We start from the raw sequence: 24,660 nt of genomic DNA on the forward strand, positions 1-24,660 counted from the left end.
GTTTTTGTAAAAATGTTAAGTTTGTCAAATACATAGGAAAAATACCACCTCTGCAGCAATCTTGCAGACTAAGCGAATTTCAATCTGCCTAATTGAATTTCGAATCAAATTTAATTATGTCACACCCCATTTAAATAACATTAGGTTTGCTGCTACAGGAAGGCAGTAGCCTAAAATGTGCTTTTAATAAAATGTCAAAAGCTTATAAAATGAATAAATTTTCAAAACTTTATCAAAGGGGTATTTTTCAGAAGAGGGCCACCACTACTTAAACTGTGAAAACCCCAGTTTATAGCTTTACTCACACTTTTTTCTTTTAATTTACTGAACAGAAACAATCACAAAAACCACCTGACACAAACTGTAGTTTCAACAGTTAGGCGAAATAGAGGCAAATAGAGGCGGCCTATAATCAATAAGGCCCGATCAAAATATATCCTGAATGAAGCATTAAGCAACTGACAACAGTTTACTTATACTCTATAGAAATAAGATGGTGATAAAAACATTTAAGTCTCTCCGTAGATGAACAACAAAGCTTGAATATAAATTATTTGTTTTTAGCTAAAAAAATGGTTGAAAAATGAATAGTCAGTGTCAAAAAAGGGAACCCCTTATTTTCATCTTTTCATCCCATGAATTTGATCCACGAACTCGTTCGGATTGACATAAAGTCGTGCCAAATTTCATCAAAATCGGATTTGCTCGAGTTATCGTGCATAGATTCACGTGAGATATACGATAATAATAGCTTATTAAAGGGGAAATTCGCTAATACTTATCCCAAAATAACACAAACTAAAGATATTCATAGTACTCACTGTTTCTGCTGGTTGTTTTTGTTACAGTGAAGAAGCCTAACTTTTCGTTCACTATGAGATGCGGTCGACCTCCTGCTGCAGTCAAGGTCGGCTGGTTTTGGTCACTAGGACAGACTCATGAGAAGATCACCCGCGGCAGAACATAGAGTCAAAGATACTCTGGTGCAAAAAGATCATAGTACCATGGCTAGACCAAATCAATAGTGTAGACTAGGAAAGTAGGATTATACAGCGTGTTTTTCGTATCATTTCTACCAACCTCTTAAGGTATTATTTCTGGGATCAAAACAAAGTTTAAATACTGTATCACATTTAAAACGTCTAAAAGTCATTATTTACTTACAAGGACTTTGTATTTTGTATTCTTCAAACATAGTTTTGATTAATAATCGTGATACTTAAACTTTGTAATTTTGCACGAATCTCAATGCTAGTGTAACTAACATTGTAAAGAAATTTCGAAATGTTCCATGTAAAAACTCAAAATGACCGCAATTTTTTTCACGAAGAATAACTTAAAAACCTCTCCATCCTGTTAGTATAGAGCTCTGATGTACACACGCACAGGCGTCACTTCGAAAACCACCTTTTTGGGTTCAGGAACCCAAAACGGATCCAATCAAAACTCAAACTCGAATACTGTATTTTTACGAAAACACTTTCTCCATATCCTATGTATAGGGGGAAAGTAAAAATGTGTGATGAAACGCCCTTTTACGGTAACACACTCAATGAAACTCTTTCAACTATATCTGAATACAAATTTGGCTACAGGCGGCCCACAGGATGTGTTCTACTGGGTCCAAAAGTCGGGAGAGAGTTTCGAAACACCTTGTATACAGCCAATTTAAGTAACTTTAGGTTTGCTGCTACAGGGAAGGTAGTAGTCTAAATTGGTTGGCCTACTAGAAGTATCCTTATTCCCCTCGCTTGTTCACTTGCACCCTTGATATTGTGGACGTTGCTGACATCGTTGGCCTCATGTTCATACTGCAAACAAATGCAGTAACCAATCACAAATTTACAAACCAGGCTCTTTTGTACCTTACTTCTCTCTACCCATGGCTCGTGTAGCGCCTAATAATCTTAAATTGCAAGGAAGTATGAAGGAAGCAGAAGGTGACCACTGGTGCAGGTGACCCATACTTTCTCTGCTTCCCGCATAACACAACCAGTTACTCTCCCTCTTCGTGGACGTGTTACTTCATCCTGGCGTGCAACTTCTGCCCAAACATCGGATGGCAATGCGAAGTTATCACAATTTTGAAAGGAAATACTTAGGTTGCTACGGTGGGTGTTTCAAGAATGGTGCTCAGAATCTCGTAGGTAAGGAGGTCGTGGTATTCTATCTCAAAATCCTGGGAAGCGATCGGAATTGCTTATTGATTAAAGCCGGTTTATCAACTTCAAGACAAATTTGTACGGTTGAGAATACAGTATTCTGAAATAACCAACACAGAATGAAATATCAATAAAAGACAACCCCAATCACACGTTAAGATGGGAAATCCACATCGCATTGGAAAAAGTTACTACTAGTTGTTGCCAGGCCTGTCACCTAGAATCTTTTTTACAAACGTTTTCCGTATCATCTGCATTTTGGCATTATTTATTTAATGCGAACTTAAAACACCAACTTTACTGGAAACTGCAAGTACTAAATTAGCCTTAGAGAGTTAATCTATCGCATTGGAAAGGTTCTAAACTTCAGGTCGGCGACGCAAGGGATAGTATTGAAATTCGTCCTTGAAGGAGCACCTCCATAGACCACTGCAATGTCGCACTCGTATGAATCCGATTCACGATGATCCTAATTCCTAAGCATGATATAGGTTGTAACCCAAAAGGTTCAAGGTACGCTCGTAGTCGGTCACGATGGTGGTCAAACAGGTTAAGTGAATGCATTAGCCATTGGACAGAAGTTACGTAACTCTGATATCCTGCACTTCGGATCCGAGGAATTGTGCAATCTCGATAGGTAACTTGTAACCTAATTTGAATCTGAAACTGTGTCAAGCTTTGGTAGACTACAGTATTAGTTCACTAAAAAATACCTCGTGCGTATAAGTTTAAAGCAAGTCTTGAATTGCATTTTTGTAAGGAATGTCGGAAACAACTAAGATCACTTGTTTCCTAATAGCAATAAATTATTACAGTTATTATGAGTATAACCGTATAACCAAAGTCTTTCTTCAATTGGACATTTTTACTCGCTGATTTTAAAACGGATGGTTTTTTGCCTGTGGACACATCAAGAAAGAAAACTGTCCCGAGTCTTTATCTTTCCATGGAACCTACGGCAACAGCTCATTCCTTATTTGAAGAATTCTCTGAAATACATAAAACAGTTGTCAGATACGTTGATTAAAGATACAATATAGACAGGGTCCCTTACAATCTGAAGCAGTTTCCTTACATCTGATTACATAGTGTAGTGTACAGTAAAACCTTTATCAAAAGGTCATGTCGCTTCATTTTCCCCTTAAAATTAAAATAACGATCCATAGCAATCATAAAACGTTAAACATGTTGTAACATGTACAACCTTAGCTACATTTAAGTTTGAAGCCTAAGCTTTCCGAATAATATAACATCTATCTATATATTTATTGGAAACTGTATTTCTTTGTCTCCACCAATTTGAGAGAACGGCTGGGTGTAGAAACTCGGTAGATGTGTCTTGGTCTTTGAATGAGCCATAAAAAAAAACAACGCTAACATCCACCCAAAGTTTGTAATGTAGACATTTCACACAAGCCTTTATGAATTTAGAAGCAAAATTAGCAGAATCTCTCCCTCCAAAATCAGCAATCTCCAAACAACTTTTATTGTAGCCTATGACTACTGCAAAAAGTTCCCAATCCCGTGTACATCATCATATCTTTAGGAAAAGTAGGTGCGCCTAAGCTGTATAAAATATTTCGACCTTGGATTTTTAAAATGCAATCTTTTGCGGTTATCTTCCTTTTTACTTTCAAGTTTCATATTGCACCAATCAAGCTATGTTGTTAATCAGTAAGAAAACACAGAACGGCGTAGACTGTAGACTGAGCCCCAAATCGCAAGTAATGACGCAACACTACTCTCTCCTCAACTCCTGGACGGGTCTGTAGCTATGTGCTGAGGTTGTAGTTATGTGGTCGGCTATACTCGCAGTGTTGGTCTTCGGGAGTTCAGCCGTCTCCGCCCAGGATACGCTGCGGAACTTCAGTAAGTACAACTACAAGTAACATTGCAGAAAAGCAAATGATTCAATTTAAATGCCAATCACGTAATAAATTGCACAAGAATTGCTATTGAAATAGTTTATTTTTTATGTTTTACTAGCAGTGGAGATCTTGTAGTCAGTTTAAGCCTTAGTACAATTTGAAACACGCAGAATCCGTTTTCCGGTCTGGATGGTATATCTAGTATTTTTTTCATTTGGCTGCAAACTATTGTACTTGCGAACAATTAAATCCGTTCAAGTCACAAGGTTATTATAATCTCACTTTGTTGGATTTGCTAACAAAACGTGATTGGAAATTATAGTTATTTCTCACTATTTGTAAAAATCATTAAATTTTAACATAACAGTACCAGTTTGAAGAAAGAACCTCCAAACAACTTCGTTATTAGATGAAGATTCTCTAAACAGATTATTGGTAAATTACGTAGGTAGTAAACAATAGGATGGATGGGACAAAAATCACACAAAACTGTGTTTTTGAATCAGGACGTTTTGTTTTCAAAGTATACTGTATAGGCCACGTTTTAATAGCTAAAGAAATGCTCGTCGATCCAATGAATACGGTAAAACAGTTAACATCCTGATCGGTACTCTAGTTACCTCTGAGTAGACCGCGTACATTGGCTTTTTGGCATCACATTTTTGATGGCTTGAAACCGGACCCAGCTGTTCCTAAAGATCCTGACTATTAGACCTGCAACGCATGCATTACAAACTGCTGTTTTTGCTGCAGTATGACGAACAATAATCATTTGCAGTTATTGTGCTTCAGCTGCATTGTTGCAGTGTCGGGATACACAAAGTCATTCACAACTTAAAAACTACAAACAAAAATGGGCTTACTCTCCGTTTACATAATGATGTTAATGATCTTCATAAATAATTACCTAGTTTTTTTTTAACCAAACGACATTTATGTTGTTTATTTAAAAATGCAATGCGTAAGAATTTTGATAAATCTACATACTAACCAGTTCGTGTACATTATAATTCAATTAAAATAACTGAGCCTTAATTTTGTTCTGTTCAATTTTAATTCAGAACAATGCTAGCAACGTGTGACCCTATGTTAGAAATCAGCTGTTTTGTAAACTAATTATTTGTGGGAACAAAATTACATTTTATATGACACTAGCTGGCCCGACAGACGTCGTCTTGTCCTAATGTGGTTTTATCGTTCATTTTCAAGATGAGCTCGTTCGCATGGCTCAATCACGTCCTGGTTGAAGTTCGTTTGCTACGCTTACTCACCATTGGTTGGAGCTCGTTCGCTGCACTCACTTGCCTTCAGGTTAGCTCGTTCGCTACGCGGACTCGCCTCCAGGTTGAAGTTCGTTCGTTACGCTCACTCACCTTCTGGTTGCAAATTAACAGTTGTCATAAATTAAAAAAAAAATAATAGTGCTGCACTCTGTTGGTAAACCTATTAACTTTTTAATGCTATTGAACATCACAGAATCAAATTGTTTAGTTGAACCTGGTTGAACCAGCTGTTAAGAATCTTTAATTCCATTTAAATATGAGTACTCATAAGGTTAACATGGGAAACTCCAGAGCCACTGGGGCGGAGCCCTTTTGACGGATCTGCACCAAACTTCACAAAAAACAATCCTTGAATAATGCATAATAATGCCTGAAAGTTTCATTACAATCTGTCGAGCGGTTTCAGAGTCCATAAAGGACAAACAAACATACATTGGAATTTATATAGATTTCTTTGTAGACAAGAGATAACGCTGAACTTAAGGGTATCAGCTGTGCATTTTACTGTCATTAAAATTAGTCCACTTGTTCCCCAAATAAATAGTCCCGATACTTAAAAATACTAATCATATCTCAAACCCTGAGCTATAAATACAACTGGAGGTAGTAGCACTGGGGAACTCTGCTAGAAATTAGAAAATCGAAACGCTGTACATTTTTATGTTGTTAGCAACTAGGGGAATCAGCTCATGGCTTTATGTATGTACAATTCCAAATTCCCCTACTTCAAATGCACTTATTCCTTAGTACAAGTGGCGGCATATGTCTCGCAACTCTTTCATTCAGAGCTAACTCTAGTTGTGTCTCTATAGTTCAGTGATCTATTATATTTAAAAACATAAACGATAACAGGTAGTTAAGGCAGTGTAGCCAACTTTTTTCAAACACCTGGTTGCACGATACGTGCATGCTTACAATTTTGAGTTTTATTTTGAATATCTATAGTGCAACAAAGTAAAATGAGTAAAGTGAACGAGTGCAGGAATAAGCTTTTATTGTACAATCAGTGCTGTTTTAGCCACTTTTGAGGTGATTATTAGAGAAATAAATTAAGAAACTTTTTCTTTGATGCAAAAAGTGTGTTGTAAAATGTTTGAAACTCTGTTTTGTAACATTCTGCGAAACACTTAATTGAAATAGAAAACTGATTTGATTGAACTATGTCCATTGAGCCTGTGGAAGTGGTTATCCTTGAAGAGTTCAACCGCCTTTTGGACTTGTTTTCTCAGTAGGTCGACATCTGCTTGACTGAGGAACAAGTTTTTGTTCATGAAACAAAAACTAGAGCATTTGCTTATAACAACCCGTCTGATCCCTTATGAACAATGTTCAGAGACTAAGCACAATAATAATTCAAGTGGCTAAATCTAATTGGTTGTGATGTTTTTAAAAGTGTTTTCTTTCGATAGTTTTTTTAACTAGCCGTTTTACTTCAGTTCTTAGAATGGAAAAGTTTCTCATAACAGCATTGTTTACTTTCATAACAGCATAGTTTTACGTTTTACTCATTACTTATAACAACACCGGTCACGGACCAATGAGGTTCAAGAATTGAGAGAGAAGAAGTAAAATTGTAATGATTCGAACTTCAACTAATCAGCTGTTCAGGCCAATTTAATTGTTGCGTGGTGCAATTAGTGTTTGCTCCCTACCTACAATGTTTCGTTGCATCACTGTCAGTGACAATGAGAGGTTTGTAAACGAAAATATAACCTCTCGTAAGTTATGAGAGTGATGTTTAGTAATTATAACAGTGTCGTGGGTAAAGTAGTGTACGCAACTCGCGGAAATATTTTTCTATTCGTGTATTTCAATTTTCTACTCGTGTCGTTAACACTATCTTTCTATCTTTACGCAATCTTTGCGTAAACTACTATGATATTATATTAAACTAGCTGTGTACCCGTTCAACGCACGGGGATCTTTTAGTATTCAGTTGAAACCTTCATATATAAAAACAGCAGTTGGTTTGCATATTTTCAGATATATGCTGGCCAAACTATTATACATAACTTCATTTTATGTTGTTTGTTGTTGTTCCGGATCGGTATGACAATCAATAAAAGGTTAAATTACCTTTGTCCGCCGATCGATCCTAATGTATCCTTTACAGGAGATGCATTTCGGCGAAATTAAATCGCCATCATCAGTCCTAAAGGTCTTGAGCTTCCCTATTAGGTGCGTCTTGGAGTTTTTGAAACACATACACGAACTGTACACTTATACACATGACGAATAAAACATAAATACAAGGTAGGCCTACTTTTATTTTTACTATGGACATGTAGACGCGCGTCGGTCGTGTGCCGAGTCTCGACTGAAAACGCTCATTTAAAAAATGTAAGTTTCCCAGCCATATACAACACTGATTCAAGGTCTTTTTCCCGGTTATCAAAACTCAAGAACAATTTTATACACAAAGAATCTCTATTTTCATTTACTGTCACCCTACATATTATTGCACTTGCGATTATAAAATCCGTTATGTAAGGAAAAACGTTTTTAATCTTACTTGGTTTGGATTTGCTTTCAAAACGTGATCGGAAATGGTTGCGGTATTTGTAAACAACATTCAATGTAAACATATCAGTGACAGCTAGAAGAAATAATCTTTATTCGAACAGCTGTTCGTTACTTCATAGATGTATGATAAACATTGGGAAAACTTTACAAAACATCGCACAAAATTGGGTTTTTAAACGTCCGTCATTTTATTTACAAAGTAGTGACGCCATATTTTAATGGCTAAAGATGGGCTAAAGACAATCTCGCCAATCCAGCGAATACATTAAAATGATTTGGAACTTGATATGTAGGCCTACTCTCGTTTTTCAGGAGTAGGCCGCGTAAAATGGCTCTTTGGGCCGTGACAGACAGGAAGACAGACAGACAGAAATTTAGATGAGACTTGTTTCGGTTTCTTTAATGTATTAAACGTAAAAATAACCTAAAAGTTTATGATTCTTAGCAGTGTACAGACAAAACTCTAATTATATATATATATATATATATATAAACAACGTAAAAGGAGTATTAGCATTGTTTAAATGGAGAAAAGTGGTCATACATTACGAAAACAACACGTTTCTCTGTTATTATTTATCCAATCTTAACAAATAAGGTATCATTGAAAACTAGCCTACATAAAATTTACAAACTTTTTTGTCTCTTGCAATTTGTTTGTAAAGTTAACGGTTTTTGTGAAATTTGGCATCAAATATTTTAAATGGCCGCCATTTTGAAACGGTTAATGAGTTTTTAGTATAATTTCTAACAATAATGGGTCAATAAGATTAACATTTTTGCAAAATATCAAAGCTGTATCTCAAACCGTTTAGGATTTATTAATGTTTATGTAAAAAATACATAAATGCCGACAGTCGGTAAACTAGACACCACAGACCCATGTTCCTATGGTGAAATGTGTTTGTCTTGACCTAAGGAATAACGCTATGTACAAGTGTCCAGAGAGTTACGGGACACCCTGTATATATATATATGTAACATTATCATACAGCCATGCTTAGTACATTATGAAGAATCGTGAACTCTAATAATAGTGTACTACAACAGTACTAATGAGTACTCACAAAAAGATGTGCGTATTTAGGGACAAAAGATGCTCGTAAGTTTGCAGCCCTGCTTCCTTTCACTTCATTTCCGATCAGCTGATATGCATTGTTGAATTGTTGTCTACATGGTTTAGTTGTATTGGGAATTTGTGAATGGTTCAAAATGGATTTCCCTAAAACGTAACCTATGAAACGATTGATTAATGCACATTTATGTAAAAAACAAGTATTGTAAAATTCATTTTTACATTTTTTACTTACTCCCCCTATAGTAGCCTATATGGAGAAAGTATTGTTTTCGTCAAAATTTTCGAGTTTGAGTTTTGAGTGGATATATTTGTTTTGGGCCCCCCTGGACCCAAAAAGTGGTTATCAAAGTGATGTCTGTGTATGTGTCTCTGTGTCTGGATGTGTACAGAGCTAGGGACTACACTGTGGTCCGATATTGATGAAATTTGGTATGTAAGTTCTAATCCATGGTATCTCCAGGCATTTTTTTTTCATTTTTTTGAAATTTGGATTTTTCATGGGGATTTTCCCATAAAAACCCACAAAAAACCGGAAAAATTGGATTTTCTAAAAAAATGGCCTGAACGATTTTGATAAAAATTTAGTGTGTTGTAGCCCTTTTAATTCTAAACAAAAGGTACAAATCCAATTTCTGTAAAAATTACGGTTCAAAAGTTATTGTAGCCTAAATTATGTTATTTTCCCATAAAACCTCATTAAATATAAAAAAATAGGATTTTAGAACAAAATCCTGTTTCATTTAACATAGTATGTTATAGTCCTTACAATTTTGATAGTTTTTCATTTTTTAGAAATTTTGATTTTTAATGGGGATTTTCCCATAAAACCCCATAAAATAACGGAAAAATAGGATTTTCCCAAAAATAGCCTGAACGATTTTGATAAAAGTATAAGTTTTCTATGTTATAGTCCTTTATATTCTTAACAAAATGGTACAAATCCCATTTCTGTAAAAATTACGGGTTAAAAGTTATTGTAAATTATGTTATTTTCCCATAAAAACCCAATAAAATAACGGAAAAATTGGATTTTCCAAAAAATGGCCAGAACAATTTTGATAGGTAACAATTTAGTATGTTATAGTCCTTTAAATTCTGAACAAAATTGTACAAATCCCATTTCCGTATATTTACTCTCACCGCTTACACATGATAAAGGTTGTTGTCAAACTTATGGGAGAAAGTATGTGTCATAATGCTGATACCGTTTATTTACAGCTTGTACTTGATTTATTACTACTAGTGTACATGTTGCTCGAAATCGAGCAATTGCAAAGAAGTACAGGAGTTATTTATAAACAAATAACTTGTTTAAAAACTAATAACAGTCATAATTTCTGATGATTTTAAAAGAGTCAACTATAAGATTATTAACTAAAGGAAATACTCACTATTTACATGACAGTCCTATTCCAGTTTAAAGGGTTAATTTTTAACAATCAATCTGCCCATGTACGGGAAAAGGTAAGCTTACATTAAGTCAACGTAAAAAGGCTGTCAGCTTTTATAAGTACCGTACCTAAGTTGTTTAGCCAATATGTAGACAATAAGGTGTAGGCTACTTTAAACTCTACAGGATAGAGTTAGGCAAAAACTGGCAGAATTCTGAAATGGAGTCATTTATCATAGGCTTACTCATATGCCAAATCCTTAGAATAAAAATGCAATAACTAATAACCGATATCATTCAACACAAACCAACATCCAAAACTAAACACATTTTTAATACAACATAGATAATTTACACATTGACTGTTTTACATATGTTCTTCTTCTCACTATTAATTTTTGCTTCACAACGGGAAAAATCTGTTTCATAATCATTGAAATAGATTTATAATAAATAATCTATCATAAAGTTTAAGATTAAATAAACCTACCACATAGTTGTTTTACATGGTCAAAGGAAAATACATTTTTTTTTATCAGCTGTCGGAATTTGTGAAATAGAAATTTGACAGTTCTGGTTGTTTACAATAAAATGTCAAAGCAAATGTAAACATTGTGAATTTTCTCATGCTTCCATGGAAACGAATTATTTAATATTTAATTTCTGACAACAGCTGGAGTTTCAAAACAATGTTTGTTCCCCATGTTAATCTTATGGAGGAATACGAAACTTTAAAGGGCCCTAGGGCCTCACTCTCTAATTATTTACCTAAAAAGAAAGTTTCCTGCACAACTTCACGTTACGCTCTTTCCAATGACACCAAAAACGTGTCAATCGGTTCAGTAGTTTCGGAGGAGTAATTGTCACAAAAATCGTGCTTGCGTATTAAATAAGTACGAGAGGTCGTCCAGTGGTCGAAACTCGACCAAAAATATGTAATGTACTCACTTCTCTATTTTCACCCCACACTGTAAATAAAACATGTGATTGGAGTTTCTTCCATTTGTTTTGATTTTCTGTTTATATTTCGTTGTTATTTCGTCACCAGCATGGCAACGCATAAGATCCATGTTAATTTTTTCAAATTGTTAAACTCATTTTTTGTGCTTATCTTTGAGCCTATTTAAATTTATAAAGGGATTCTGCACACCTACAGGATAATAGCTTTCTAACGGTATGCGTAGATTTACCCCACGATGCACACAAGCTGAGAAAAAAGGTTTTAAAGAAACATGCTTGCCTATTAATATATAGATAGACTAGCTGACCCAGCGAACTTCGTATCGCCTAAGTTATAGGTTTCCCCTAAGACAGACCGATGGAAAGAAAGTACCGTTACGTTTAATTTTCAAGATGATCTCGTTCGCATCGCTCAATCACGTCCTGGTTGAAGTTCGTTCGCTACGCTCACTCACCTTTGGGTTGGAGCTCGTTCGCTACGCTCACTCACCTTTAGGTTGGAGCTCGTTCGCTGCGCTCACTTGCCTTCAGGTTAGCTCGTTCGCTACGCTCACTCGCCTCCAGGTTGAAGTTCGTTCGCTACGCTCACTCACCTTTTGGTTGCAAATTAGCTGTTGTCATAAATGTAAAAGAAATAATAGTGCTGCACCCTGTTGGTAATCCTTGTAACTTTAATGCTATTTAATTGAAACAGCTGTTAAGATTCATTAATTCCATTTCTCATAAGGTTAACATGGGAAACTCCAGAGCCACTGGGGCGGAGCCCTTTTAAGAATTTCGAAACGGGAAATAGTTTACTTCCTATTCGCATACCTACAGAATTTACACACCAAATTTCATAACGATCGGTGAAGTCGTTCCGGAGGAGTTTGCAGACAAACACTGTGACACGAGAATTTTATATATTAGATTAGATAGATAGATAATCTCACCTGAATCCCTACTTGCAAACCTTTCTTGACATAAAACAGTGTTCATGAATTCTTTTACAATATAATCAATGTGATTTTGAAAACATTAAGTTGAATTTTGTTTACGATCAATTCCTAATAACACTAAACTGTGTAACAACAATGCTTATATAGGCAATGGAGTAAAGGAAGCAGGGCTGCAAACTTAAGAGCTTCTAAACAGTGTCTCCACTTACTTGTAATTTGGGTTGAGTTTTATAAAAAAACACCCTTTATATCAGTTATATATAAATTAATTCTTCATTGGGAGAGTACCGATTTCAGAACTCACCTCAAGGAGTTAATGCCATAACTTACAAGGGTGGAACAAGATAGTAGCTCTGTCAGCACATTTTCTATTAGGTTGACACTGAATATACCACTTGAAATGGTACTAAATAATTAATAATTTTAAAATATAAATAATTGATCAATTGAGGAAAACGTATACTGTATTAGTAGTTATCTTTGTTTTTTGTAAGCCTTCTAATAACACTGATTTCAAAAATGATAATTTAATTTGATGAACTGTTTCAGCTTCTTACTTCACAGATTGCAAGAGAGGCGAAGATGGGTTCGATGATTGTATCAAGAAAGCCCTCAACGACGTCAGACCATTTTTCAGCACAGGTAAAAAAATTTATTATAAATAACATAATTTATTTGACTTCAATCACAGTACAGGTCGATTTGATGTATTTGTAATGTGGAATCTACCTGGTGAAACTTCAAATTTGCTTACCTCTGTACAATATAGTATTGATTTTCTATTGAGGGATACATTTTTAAATTTGAGGTTACCATTGAAATTTTGCATTTGTTTGATCGTTATTGCAATGATTCTAATCAAAAGCCTTTGAAATATTACAGAAGCACGCTATGTGTGTGCGGAACAAGTAACACAAAATGTGACCTCCGGGTCATTATGTCGCAATGCAGCCACCACATGAAGTATAATTGAATGTGTACAGGAAGTTTTCATTTTACTCACACTGTAGGAGTGTGTATTTGTGCGTTTCTTTTTTGCAAAAGGATGAAAAATATTGTTGATAACTTGCACCTAAGAGCTGCCTCATCACTTGATCCATCTATTTAAACTCCAGCTTCGTCTTGTACATGGAATTTATTATTGACACTTTCAGTACAATCAAGGGGAAATTTTGCATTTTAATAGGGTTCAAAACATAATTTCAAGGTAAAATAATAATACAATACCCTTTTACATTTCAAAGATCTAGATTTACGCCATAAAAACCGAAGAGCGATTTACTTACCTCAATCAGGTCTCAAAATTCAATTATCACAAAAATAGCCTCATTATAATCTATTTTCATAAACTGTTTTGTCTGTCTCTTGTTTACAATCTGACTGTGATTAATCATTCAACTGAAGGAGTCAGATGTTAGATTGGTAGGGTAGGGTATTTAAACCTTTATAAAATGTTTGGTCAGCAATACTGGATCTTTGAAAGGGAACCACAGAAATAATTGAAACGCAAGGGGGGCGTAGCCCTTAAGTAAATTACCTTTTTTGTTGTAATTCGCAGTTGTGCTGGATCATAAGCTTTAAAATGACACCTCAATCATGAAAATCGGTTGATTATAATGGCTGGAAAAGGGGCGTGACAGAGGAAACCCTTTTTTTATTAAGTATATCGAAAGAAGCCACTATTACCTATTGATTTTATGATTTTTGTGATGAACTTAGTATTTTCCGATGTTTGTAGGGGTGCCAGAGCTCAATATATCCCCGTTCGATCCGTTCTTTGCCAAAGAGGTGATCCAGAAGCGAGGAGTGTTTGCTCTCAACTATCGTCTCGTTCTGCGGAATGTGCTGGAGAGAGGATGGACACAGTCTGAAGTCACCAGCTTCAGGTTAGAGTTATTTTCTCTTTTTTACGCTGATATTAGCCGCACAAATGACTTAAAGACTATTCTACTCTACAGAATTTTATTTTGTTTTTTATCAGTTAGGTGTATTTATGTAGTGTATCATATAATGAACAAACAACATTTTTAAAAAATACTCACATTTTTGTGATGTTTTTTACTAGCTATTATTATTGAAATAACTATAACTAGTCATAATTACATAATAAAGAAATTACCTCTGTGTAGTATTCCCAATCTCAAGAACAACTATGTAGGTTTACCTGATGGTTGCCAGGTTCTTGAAGAATGTCGATGTGAGCCCAATATAAACTTTTGCTTCATGTGTGCAATCATCAGTAGCAAAGTTTGTATTTACATCACTTAAAACCCCATACTATTTATTTACTTTATTAGTCATACACCAGCGTCGTAAATCGTCCGCCAACCAATAATGTAAATAAATACTAAATAGTATAGGTTATATATAATGTTTTAAGTGATGTAAATACAAATTTTGCTCCTGATGATGGCAAACATGTGGCTCACATCAACATTCTTTAAGAACCTGGCGACTGGCAACCTTAAGGTAAGTCTACCTACAAATATCAATCCCTTCGAACTTTCTCTGTTGAAAGGATTGAAAGCTTTTGTGAGCAATGGGCTGTCACAGGTTGTGTAACCCCCAAAATATACGCCTGGAAGCAAAATAACTCCTCCTTGCAACCAATGCATTGCTATACAATCAGGCCTTTACTAGTTCGTACAAGCTAGTCAATTAAATTTGACATAAGTTATTGTTTTATAGCATTGACCAATGTTTATAGTCATATTTATAACTTTACTCCTAACCAAACACAGCACAATTGAGTTTACAAAAACACTTAACGTTTTTGGCTAAATCAAAATCTTGTTTTGCTGTGCTCGTCCCCTGAAAAACTCTTTGTAAGCTTCGCCTTGATAGAAGCCCCTGCCATCTTACATCCAGGATGGGTATTCCCCTCATCTCCTCTGATGGCTTCTCCTTGGCCCCCGTGGTGGAACAGGATGTACCGTACTCCTGGCTCATAACCTCGGAAGGTGTACGTCACCTGAGAACAATAATCAAACATAGATTAAGAAACTTCACAACAAGTCTATTTACAGTTTTTGATATTATTACTGTATTGGCAAGAAGAAACTAAGAAAACCATCAAACAAAAAATATGGAAGGTCGGAATTTACATTATATTTTGTGAATTAATAGGGGAAGAGGTGAATTGGTAGCATGTGATAGCTTTTCGAGCGGAGAAAAAACATGTGTCGTAAGCTGACCTGAATTACTTGGAAATCAGAAATGTAGTGATCGAATTATTTGTTCCTCAAGACAATATCTTACCCTTTGCCATTTTGAAGCATCAGGAGGCTTCAAAGTTTTACATTCTCCATGAACACACATCATCAGTTGACGGCTATCTAGAAGTGACACCTAAAAGGAAAATTCATTAGATAAGGTTCCTTTAGAGACAAACTACATTTCCACCAATTGTGTCTACCTATGCCTCAAACACATGACCCATTCATTAAACCAACTAGGCCTAGTGTATGATGTGGTTTAAGAGTCTGAATGAACGCTAAACATCAAAGAAGCATTTTGAATGTGTATGAGAGGTTGAAGTAGTTGTAGGAACGTTCTCAATGAAGTACAAAGCCCAGAAATGGATTGATGCATACAGTACAGAGTGTACCAAAACTAACTAAACCTGGACTGTGTGTTGGTGCCTGTCCTTTTATTTGTATTCTGACAAACGATAGGATGGATTACACAAATCAAAAGATTTGAGAACAATAATGTCATTCCAAGTTTTACCCAAGGACTAAAGAAAGAATTAAAACATAACTTACTACTCTCTCTGTGGGTCTAAAGGATATGCTTCCACGAACACGGCAGATTGTAAAATCTAGTTCTTCGGGTATTAGTGACCCCTTGAGCAACAACATTCCAGGAAGGCCAGAACCCTACAATATCCCAAATCGCTCTACAAGACTCCAAATACCTTCGCCACCCCCACCCCAATATAACCTACGACAACGCGCAAGACCCTCTTCAGTTGATCAGTAGAGTGCCAAGATAGATACTGTAGCTGCTACGCATTTGAAATGTAGACCTCTAGGCTCCCTCTTTCATCACCTGAAGACATAGATTTGACAATACTCTCTGTGGGATTTAAATTGACATCTTACAAGTAGGCCTTTTCGTATTGTATCATACGTTTAATAAGTACATCAATGAGATGTATACATTGATTTAAACTCAACTGTCTTCTAGCTTAAATATATTACAAGAACGTTAGATAAACTGAATTTATAACACCAAAATAATAAATAAAAAAACCATAACTTCGAACAAGACATACCTATTTACAGTACTTGTAATTTTTCTCATTTTTACAATATTGTGATAACTTTTTACAGTTTTGTTCTTTGAATGGATGAGTAAGACGGTAAGACTATACAGTAATCATGTTTCAATGTTGCTTTTCTGCAAGATGTAACAATCTAAATTTATTTAGGAGTGGTTTTTTTTGGGGGGGTGGGGGGGGGTAAGTCATGCTTTGCCACACACACTTATGGGAGGCCCATCAGCCTTTCATAAAGGTAAATGTTTATCTACCTAATGGGTCCAGTGACACTGAAACCTCATTACTCACATTGGTAGGCCCACGGTTAATGGAATTGAGTTTACTTGCATGAGAAAATTTAAAATTACTTGTGGATTAATTAAATCTAAAGAATAAAACTGACCTTATATCCGTACCTGGAGGTGGAGTCTTGACTGCCACAGAACCATTCGGAGATCTCAATGTCCGGCCTCACCTCGTCCATTATCCGATCACTCAGCCCTGCTTCGGAGAGATCTACCAACTGTTCTTTACTGCACAATCCGCTAGAGGTGGTGAAGCATGAGGAACCCTCCAACTCTAGTGGTGGAATACAATTTCCAAAACTAAAATCTACCTTCCATCCAGAGCCACCGGAATCCAAAATCTTCCAAAACTTGAACTTTGGACACTCTGAATCGCTGCACAACTGCAAACACTTTTTTCGCCCACACTTTTGCACAGGTATCATTCTGCATTGATGTTGTTCTTTCACTGAGCTGTACACGTTCTTTAGCAGATTTGTGTCGAAACTGTCCCTGTACTCAAGAACAAGACATTCTAAACACAAATCAGAATCACTTGGTCTAGCACCATGCAGAATTTCAGATTTTGACTTTAAAATTGAAACTAAAGACACTGCAGAAGTTTGATTAAAAGTGTATTTACTGTAGTTAGACTTGAGCGATTTCGTTGACATTCCTGCATAGCTCTTGTAAGATTTATCGTCATCGAACCTTTTGTTTTTCTTCACAAGCCTTTCAGTAGGTAAATTAGTTTGAGATATGTATACTTTCCCAACTTTGATGAGTTTTGACATTGGTGACATATTATTACTTGATTCAGCGTTAGATAAATTATTGGTTTTCTCAAAGCTAGCTAACTCAGCCTCTGAAGATTTTGCAGGATGTTTTTCCACTGTTTTAGACCTTGACTCATTGGGTAATGTCAATGTTGTGGAAACTTCTTCTATATAATTGTCTTTGTTTTCACTGCTTACAATCAGCCAACATTCTTCGCAATAATTGTCTCTGTTTAGCTCCATGAGGAAATCAATGAAAGATGTCCAGAATAAAAACTAAAAATTTAGATTAAGTATAGAAAAACTATTTGCTTGGCAAAATGTTTGTTGACCTAAAACATGGCTATGTTATTTTTCTTAACTGTGTATCAAAATATAGAAAATGTTATCATATGTTTTATTACTAAAAGTAATTAATGTAACAGTGTTCATAAACAACCATTCAATATACATTCAACTATTGACTTTGGAAACTTTAAGTAGACCTCTTACTATAGACTTACAGCAAAATCAAAATCTGAAACCCAATCTATAATCTCAACAGAATCTACAAATCAAAATCAAAATCTTGGCCCAACCCTTTTCCTTAAACAAAACTTGTTGATGAGTAAGTTTAGCTGGTCCCATAACTAGAATCATTCATTGCGAATGTCTAATGAATAAGACTAAAACTGGGGGCCCATCATCAATATTATGTCCTAACAAATGTTTACGCCAGACTTAAAAAATTGACCTAAAATAAACAACAAGTCTTATATCAATAACAGTCTTAAACATTTTGTGTAAATGTGGCTTTAACAAAATCGCATACCCCAAACATGTTTTTAACTTCTTGCGGAAAACAAATTTCGTTTGAATAGGTACACTGAAAAACTGTAGGAAACAATTACGGTTCATAACACCTCGTGGATACCATATGATCCAAGTGGAACGACAAGAACTAAGTCAAATATGGGTTATGGTTCATTGGAATGTTGTAAACCTTTTCTTAAACACACATTGTAATCTATGGTGTAAACACGGCTTAAGATGGAACTGGTTACTGTATGAGTGCGCAGTCTCTGCTCAGCTAATCATCTGATTGCAAATGCATTTTCCTAATCAAGGTAAATTCTCAAACATTCCATTCCTTAATTATTCTTAAGCACAACATTAGGGAACATTGTTCCAACTTTATTCTGAGGTTCTATCTCATAAATTGAACTATTTTGTAAATCTTATGCCCTAGGAGTGACCCAGTGCTCAACCTAGTTCAGTACACTCAGTTTTTCCCTGAGAAGTCCTTGGAGGGAGAATACGAGACTAGCAGCCAAGTCCTGATCACTCCACCAGACAACAGAGGAGTATGGAACCTCACATTGTGTAAGTATAACCCGCCATCAGCGTTGTTAGGTCACACCTTGCAAAATATGGTTTTTTAAGAAAACCTTTTCATTCCTGCACCTATAGCTGCAAAGCTCATGGATTATAGGTTGCTGGTTCAATTCTGAGAAAGTTTGTAGCTTTTTGATCGTTTGAACTATTGTCGGGACCACATAAGTTTGCAGTTGAGGGAGGAGCCTATTTACCATATGGTTTTGAATGAACCAATGAGAACCATGCGGTGTTGCCACATCTAATAATACCAGCTGATTTGAAAATATTGCTTAGTATATTTTATTAGTGCGATGTGGCAACGTTGCACTAGCCTTGCCTTGTGATTGGCTGCCACCAACTGCAAACTTACGTGGTCCCGACTCTAGAGCTGTCCTTGATCATTAGGGCTCTTAATAAAATGATCCTATTGGAACAGCTGATCTTAGTCGGCAACAAAGCTACAAAGATCATCTCACTCCATTCTACACTCATCCTTCACTCATATTTAGTTTAAAATATACACCTAGATGGCGTCCCCATTTCAACTGATTACCTATTATCAAATGATTATTTGACTCCTCCTTTCCTTACATACTATTCCATGAATATTTATTATATTTTATGCAGAGGTGCAAGGTGCAAGGGTGCAAGAGGGTGTCAAAGTGTGTTATGTCAGGAGTGTTAGGCAGCGCCTCACTGCGGTACCAACCGTGATACTCCCTTTAGGCAACTTCTTGCCACGATACTGTTTGTAATATCAAAACTGTATAACTTCCAACTCGGGCCATTCAACGTAACGTTTTTACGAAAGTATGTTCCCAACGGTCAATTATCAATTATCAATCATTGAGATACTTTTGAATTACGACTAAGATGGTGATTTCAGACAATCTGGTGCAGACGACAACCATCAGCAGGCCCCAGGGAGCTGACAAGCTGAAGGTGCGAGTGGACGTCCAGAGGATCGGGAACCTCGACCTCCACATCAGCAATCTACTGCGCGGGCGACGAATCATGGGTAAACATAAACCAATCAGAATAGTTTGACTTATTACATTCACTAGCATGTAACCAAGGTCCCACTAGAAAAACAGGCCATGCTGCAGTGCGGGCAGAGCAACACTACGTCACAGTGGTGGATTGTACTGAAATCTTATTGTTCAAATCTGTCAAAAAGCCAGCTTATTTACCTAAAGCATATGGGATATTGCAGTGAATTTGTCAAAAAATCCATCCACTAGTGTGACGTCATGGATCCTGCAGCATGGCCTGTTTTTTTGGTGGGGCCTTGATCTGTGTCTCTATCAAAATTATTTGTTGTAGAATGAATCAACTACAGCTTCAACAAAAGTTATATGAAACAATATTATATATTTATTGGGTGAAGTGAATAAAAACTAGGACATACTACGTAGTTCGTACTTCATATTATTTGTTACTTAAAAAGTTGATGATAATAGAGATGTAGTTTGTACTATGTAGTTCTAGCACTTGCTCAAATCTATGTGAATAAGAATTAGCTAGAACTATGTAGTAAGTAAGTACTAGCGGTTCCCTAAATGATGTAGTATGTACTACCCTCTTAGTACGTACTACCCCCTAGTACATACTCATAATGAAGGCACAACTGCGCTTGACAACGATTTTGATGGTGTTGACCAAGTTTTACAAGGGGTGATGGGGCTTTATGAAGCTGCGAAAAAAACATTTCAATTACTTTGAGAAATCCAAAATTCCGGGCGTGGTGAAGGGGAAAACAGTGGGAGGTTGAAACTGTTAGATGATACAACAAAACTCTTGGTTTAAGGATTAAGGATTTTAATCTAGTTAAACTCAAAAAGTTAGTAGATAGAATGAAAAATTTGATGAGGAAAAAAACTGAGAGAATTGTTTAGGAAAATACACCAACTAAGCTTAGAGAAGCAATTGAGATCTGATAGGAGGAAATGAGAAGGAAAAAAACTTGTTGGTAAACAAATCAACAATATCATTCTCAACACAGTAATTGCTTACAGTTACCAATGTTTTTTATTTCAAGGTACATTTTCCTGTTATGGACTCTTGTATAAACATCACCATCTTTGCAAACGACCAAAATGAAGCATGCCCATGAGCATACTACATAAAAATGAAGTAACAACTATGAGGGCCAGTTTTAATTCATTGAAAAAGCCTAGTAGATACTACGTTCCCTAAATGACGAAGTATGTACTAGGGGTAGTAAGAACTAGCATTTTATTCACCTGCAAGATGTAGTTTGCACTAGGGGCTAGTATCAACTAGCATGTTTATTTACCGCAAAGCGAATAAATACTTCGAAAAGAAGTACGCACTACCAAATACTACCTTTTATTCACCTCACCCATTAAGTCTCATATTTTTCAAAGTTTCAATTTGGTTTTAAATGGATGTGCTTGTTTAACAGCTGATAAAGTTCTCGTGATGGAATTTTTACTTGCCACAGACTTGAATAACAACATATTATAATACGTCTGGAGTAAGAAATAACATACATTTATGCTTCAACTCTTTTTACGCATGTTGCAGAGAATGTGTTGGACCGCATCATCAATGCCACATGGAGAGCTGGCTTCCCAGTACTGAGACCTCTTATCAATGATCTTGTCTCTACGGCTTTCACCGAGATATTCAACACCGCCTTTAACGAATTAGACTTTGATAAAATTTTGCCATCTTGATACAAAGTATTTTCATTACTCCCTGGTGTAACAATCCTTTGCATATATAGTTGTAAAACTTAAATTTAAAAAAATAGACAACAACTGACAACAGATAAACAATTTGATTTGATATGATAATCATACCGTTTGAATTGATGTAGCCAGAATAGTACATAAGACCTAAGACATAAGATATGACACAATATTTTAATCGGTCATTTTACATTCTATGTATTGACAATTAACATTTTAGAAGCAATTGTTTGACGGAACAGGAGCTTTGCTCCAACGGACAAGTTTCTTTCCAGAAAACAGGAAAAGACTCAAAGCAACTTGAAGAGAATTGAGTAAGTAAAGTTTTTGGCTGGTCCATTTTAATTTAAGGTGGTAAATTACTTAACAAGTAATTACAGTGATAATTTACAATGCATCTTCTACATACAGCAGGATATTGGTTTAGTGTTCACCAGGGTTTTTTTCTTTTTTTTCAAAGAGGTTGGCAGCCTCTTTTAACCTTTAATTAGCCTGTCCACATAGACTAACTGCCCGTTCGTCGAACGTATCCAGCAAAGCAAGGGATGAGCCAATACAGTACGAAGGTGAACTGTACTAATAAAATGTTTGCGGCAGTGACCAGGATACGAACCCTCGACATTGCTGTCTTGAGCCCAAAGTCCGTGACGCTACCAACTGAGCCACCGACTCACCTTTGCTTTGCTTGCTCACAATAGGCAGAACCAAACAAAATCGGTGGGCCAGGTTGTGTTGTTGAGATTGGTGAGGCCAAGGTAACGTAAGTACATTCGAAGCAGGCTTGTGAAAGCACAGTGCTTGGCGGGGCTGTGCGAGTTGCCAATGAGAGGTTCTTCATCCCAGTACCTGACTGTACGGTACCCACCAGAAAGACTCTGCTGAAACTTGTATTGGCCAATCAAACCAGAGCTAGCTATAACTGACTGCTGGTGTGTGTTTTTACACGCTCAAAAGGCATCAGTATAAAAACTTAAAGTTAACCCAGTAAATACTTAATCCAGCTCCTGACACCAATGAATGTTGTTGGCGTTATATTCGTGCCTCAATTCCGAGGTATGGTTGATCTGACTAGCAGTATCTGAGATACCTCTTCAGAATCAAGAACGAATATCTCTTCTTCATTTTTGAGAACAGGTATTCACCAACTTACGACATCCACTGTTTTTTCGCTGCGGCAGATCTTAACAATAGCAGTCAAACTCATGTAAGTATTTAAAATTCTTACTAAATTTAAAATTCTTATTAACTCATTCTACAGTTGTATTTGATTATAAATGGAACTGGTATAGAAATAATCCATTTGCATTTAAGAAAAAATTGTAAAGCGGGTAGTGATCAATGTGTTGGTAGTGAGTGATGTGGAGGCAGCATTTTCGGTTACGCGCGTGTATAAACAAAAACTTTAGCCACGAGGTTGACAGCCTTGGCACATTCTCACTGGATGTTGACAAACTTTTTTTTTTTTTTATAACAGACATATCTATCTAAAAGAATGAAACAAAAAGGATTCTTTATCCAATCTCTATTTGAATATTTATAATACCACATACATTGTAGAATATAAAGCTGTTCAATTTGTAGTGTACAGTATTTTTTTTTTTTTTTTTCATTATACTGTCTCAAAAACAAGAAACAAACAATAGTTATTTGTGCAACTAGTGAGAAAAGTGAGCAATTGACTGACTCGAGAGAAATCCTTACCCCCCTCGAGAGAAATCCCTGAGGAATGGTTTCTCGAGTGAGGCAATTGTACTTTGAACTCGAGTTGCATATTATAATTTTCCTACAGTTACCATAAAACAAATAAATTGGTAAAGAAACATAACCTATTTTTACACAGAAGTGAACTTTTAACATAACATTTAATGTGAAGTGACAAATACAACAGTACAACAGCTGACCAGCTGATTTACAGCCAGTGCTGCCAACGCATTTCGCGCGCATACGACGTTGCCTGCATGTTACGCGCTCACTATTTCGTGCCTTCACGTTGCAAATCTGGAGTGAGACAAAGTAATTAGAGTTAGACAAAGTTAACATTGTCTCACTGATGAGCGAATTGGCCACTTTGCTTTCTCAAATCAGTGAGAGAACATGTCCATTGTTAGGTAACTGTAGGAAAATTATTTTTCCTACAGTCACCCGACAAAGTTGGCTTCCTTGTACTGTTTATAGTACAGAAAGCTGCTAATTGCTGCATATTTATACTTTGCCGTACGGTTTATACTTTGTCGTACGGTTTATACTTTGCCGCACATCAGGATTCCAACGAAACAACACAAAACATCGTGGTTCTATTATGCACGTAATCCGTGTACGCTTGGAAATAGGTTGGCAACACTTAAAGATAATAATACTATGAGCAGCTGATTGACTATTATAACTACGATTTAACCTGTCATTTCGTGTTTATAGTTTCGGTATTTCTGAACTTTCTGGACTTTTCTTTTAAACGTTTTTAAAACATTCCTACGATCTTAATAAACAAGAAAATACCTTTAAAGCATTTTTTTAGACGCGGAAACCACTTCAAATTACAAAAACATACGGAACTATATTCTCAAAACGGGGAGCACATTTCTTGCCGAGGAAAATAGCGGAGTGATACGGACCGCGGGTACTACTTTCTCTAGGGCACCATTTGTGTTGCCAGCTGAACCTAAAACGTGTTGTATAGTGTTTGAAAGACTAATTATTTATATGCTTTATAGTGACTGTAGGAAAAATATAATGTGTAACACGAGTGAAAAAGGCCTTTGCTGCACTCGAGATCATTCCGCACTCGCCTGCGGCTCGTGCGTAAACATTGCTCTCGTGTGCAGCAAAGTGCCACTTTCACCACTAGTTACACAAATAACTATATTGTTGAAGCATTTTAAAGGATCAGAACAGCTGATTTGTTTTTGAGATAAGCTTTGACATAATGATTCCAGTCTGTAAAATTTCACGGACTGCAAAAAAACTATCTTTAGGGACTCAAAACGATCCGTAAGACAGCTGTTTTTGAGACAGTGTAATGAAAACTACTATTTTCTAATTTTCCATGTTTATTGGACTTTTTTTGTAA

The 24,660-nt window shown here is 36.0% G+C and overlaps 2 protein-coding genes across 2 annotated transcripts; one reads left to right on the forward strand and one right to left on the reverse strand.

Annotated features, from left to right (window-relative positions):
* The first annotated feature begins 3,955 nt into the window (after positions 1–3,955).
* On the forward strand, positions 3,956–21,578 carry LOC129005452 (uncharacterized). The gene is made up of 6 exons (XM_054434339.1): positions 3,956–4,031; positions 12,752–12,844; positions 13,941–14,088; positions 18,752–18,885; positions 19,766–19,897; positions 21,427–21,578. The coding sequence occupies exons 1-6, from the start codon at positions 3,956–3,958 to the stop codon at positions 21,576–21,578; spliced, it is 735 nt and encodes a 244-aa protein (XP_054290314.1).
* LOC129005430 (uncharacterized) lies at positions 14,835–17,874 on the reverse strand. Its single transcript, XM_054434318.1, has 3 exons — positions 16,867–17,874; positions 15,461–15,550; positions 14,835–15,173 (listed from the first exon to the last, which is right to left on the reverse strand). Exons 1-3 carry the CDS (start codon positions 17,764–17,766, stop codon positions 14,985–14,987), a joined length of 1,179 nt encoding a protein of 392 aa, XP_054290293.1. The 5' UTR covers positions 17,767–17,874; the 3' UTR covers positions 14,835–14,984.
* Positions 21,579–24,660: the final 3,082 nt, after the last annotated feature.

The sequence above is a fragment of the Macrosteles quadrilineatus genome, unplaced genomic scaffold (genome assembly GCF_028750875.1).
Source record: "Macrosteles quadrilineatus isolate MER2022 unplaced genomic scaffold, UCM_ALF_1.0 Scaffold_21__1_contigs__length_2333173, whole genome shotgun sequence".
Classification (NCBI taxonomy): Eukaryota; Metazoa; Arthropoda; class Insecta; order Hemiptera; family Cicadellidae; genus Macrosteles; species Macrosteles quadrilineatus.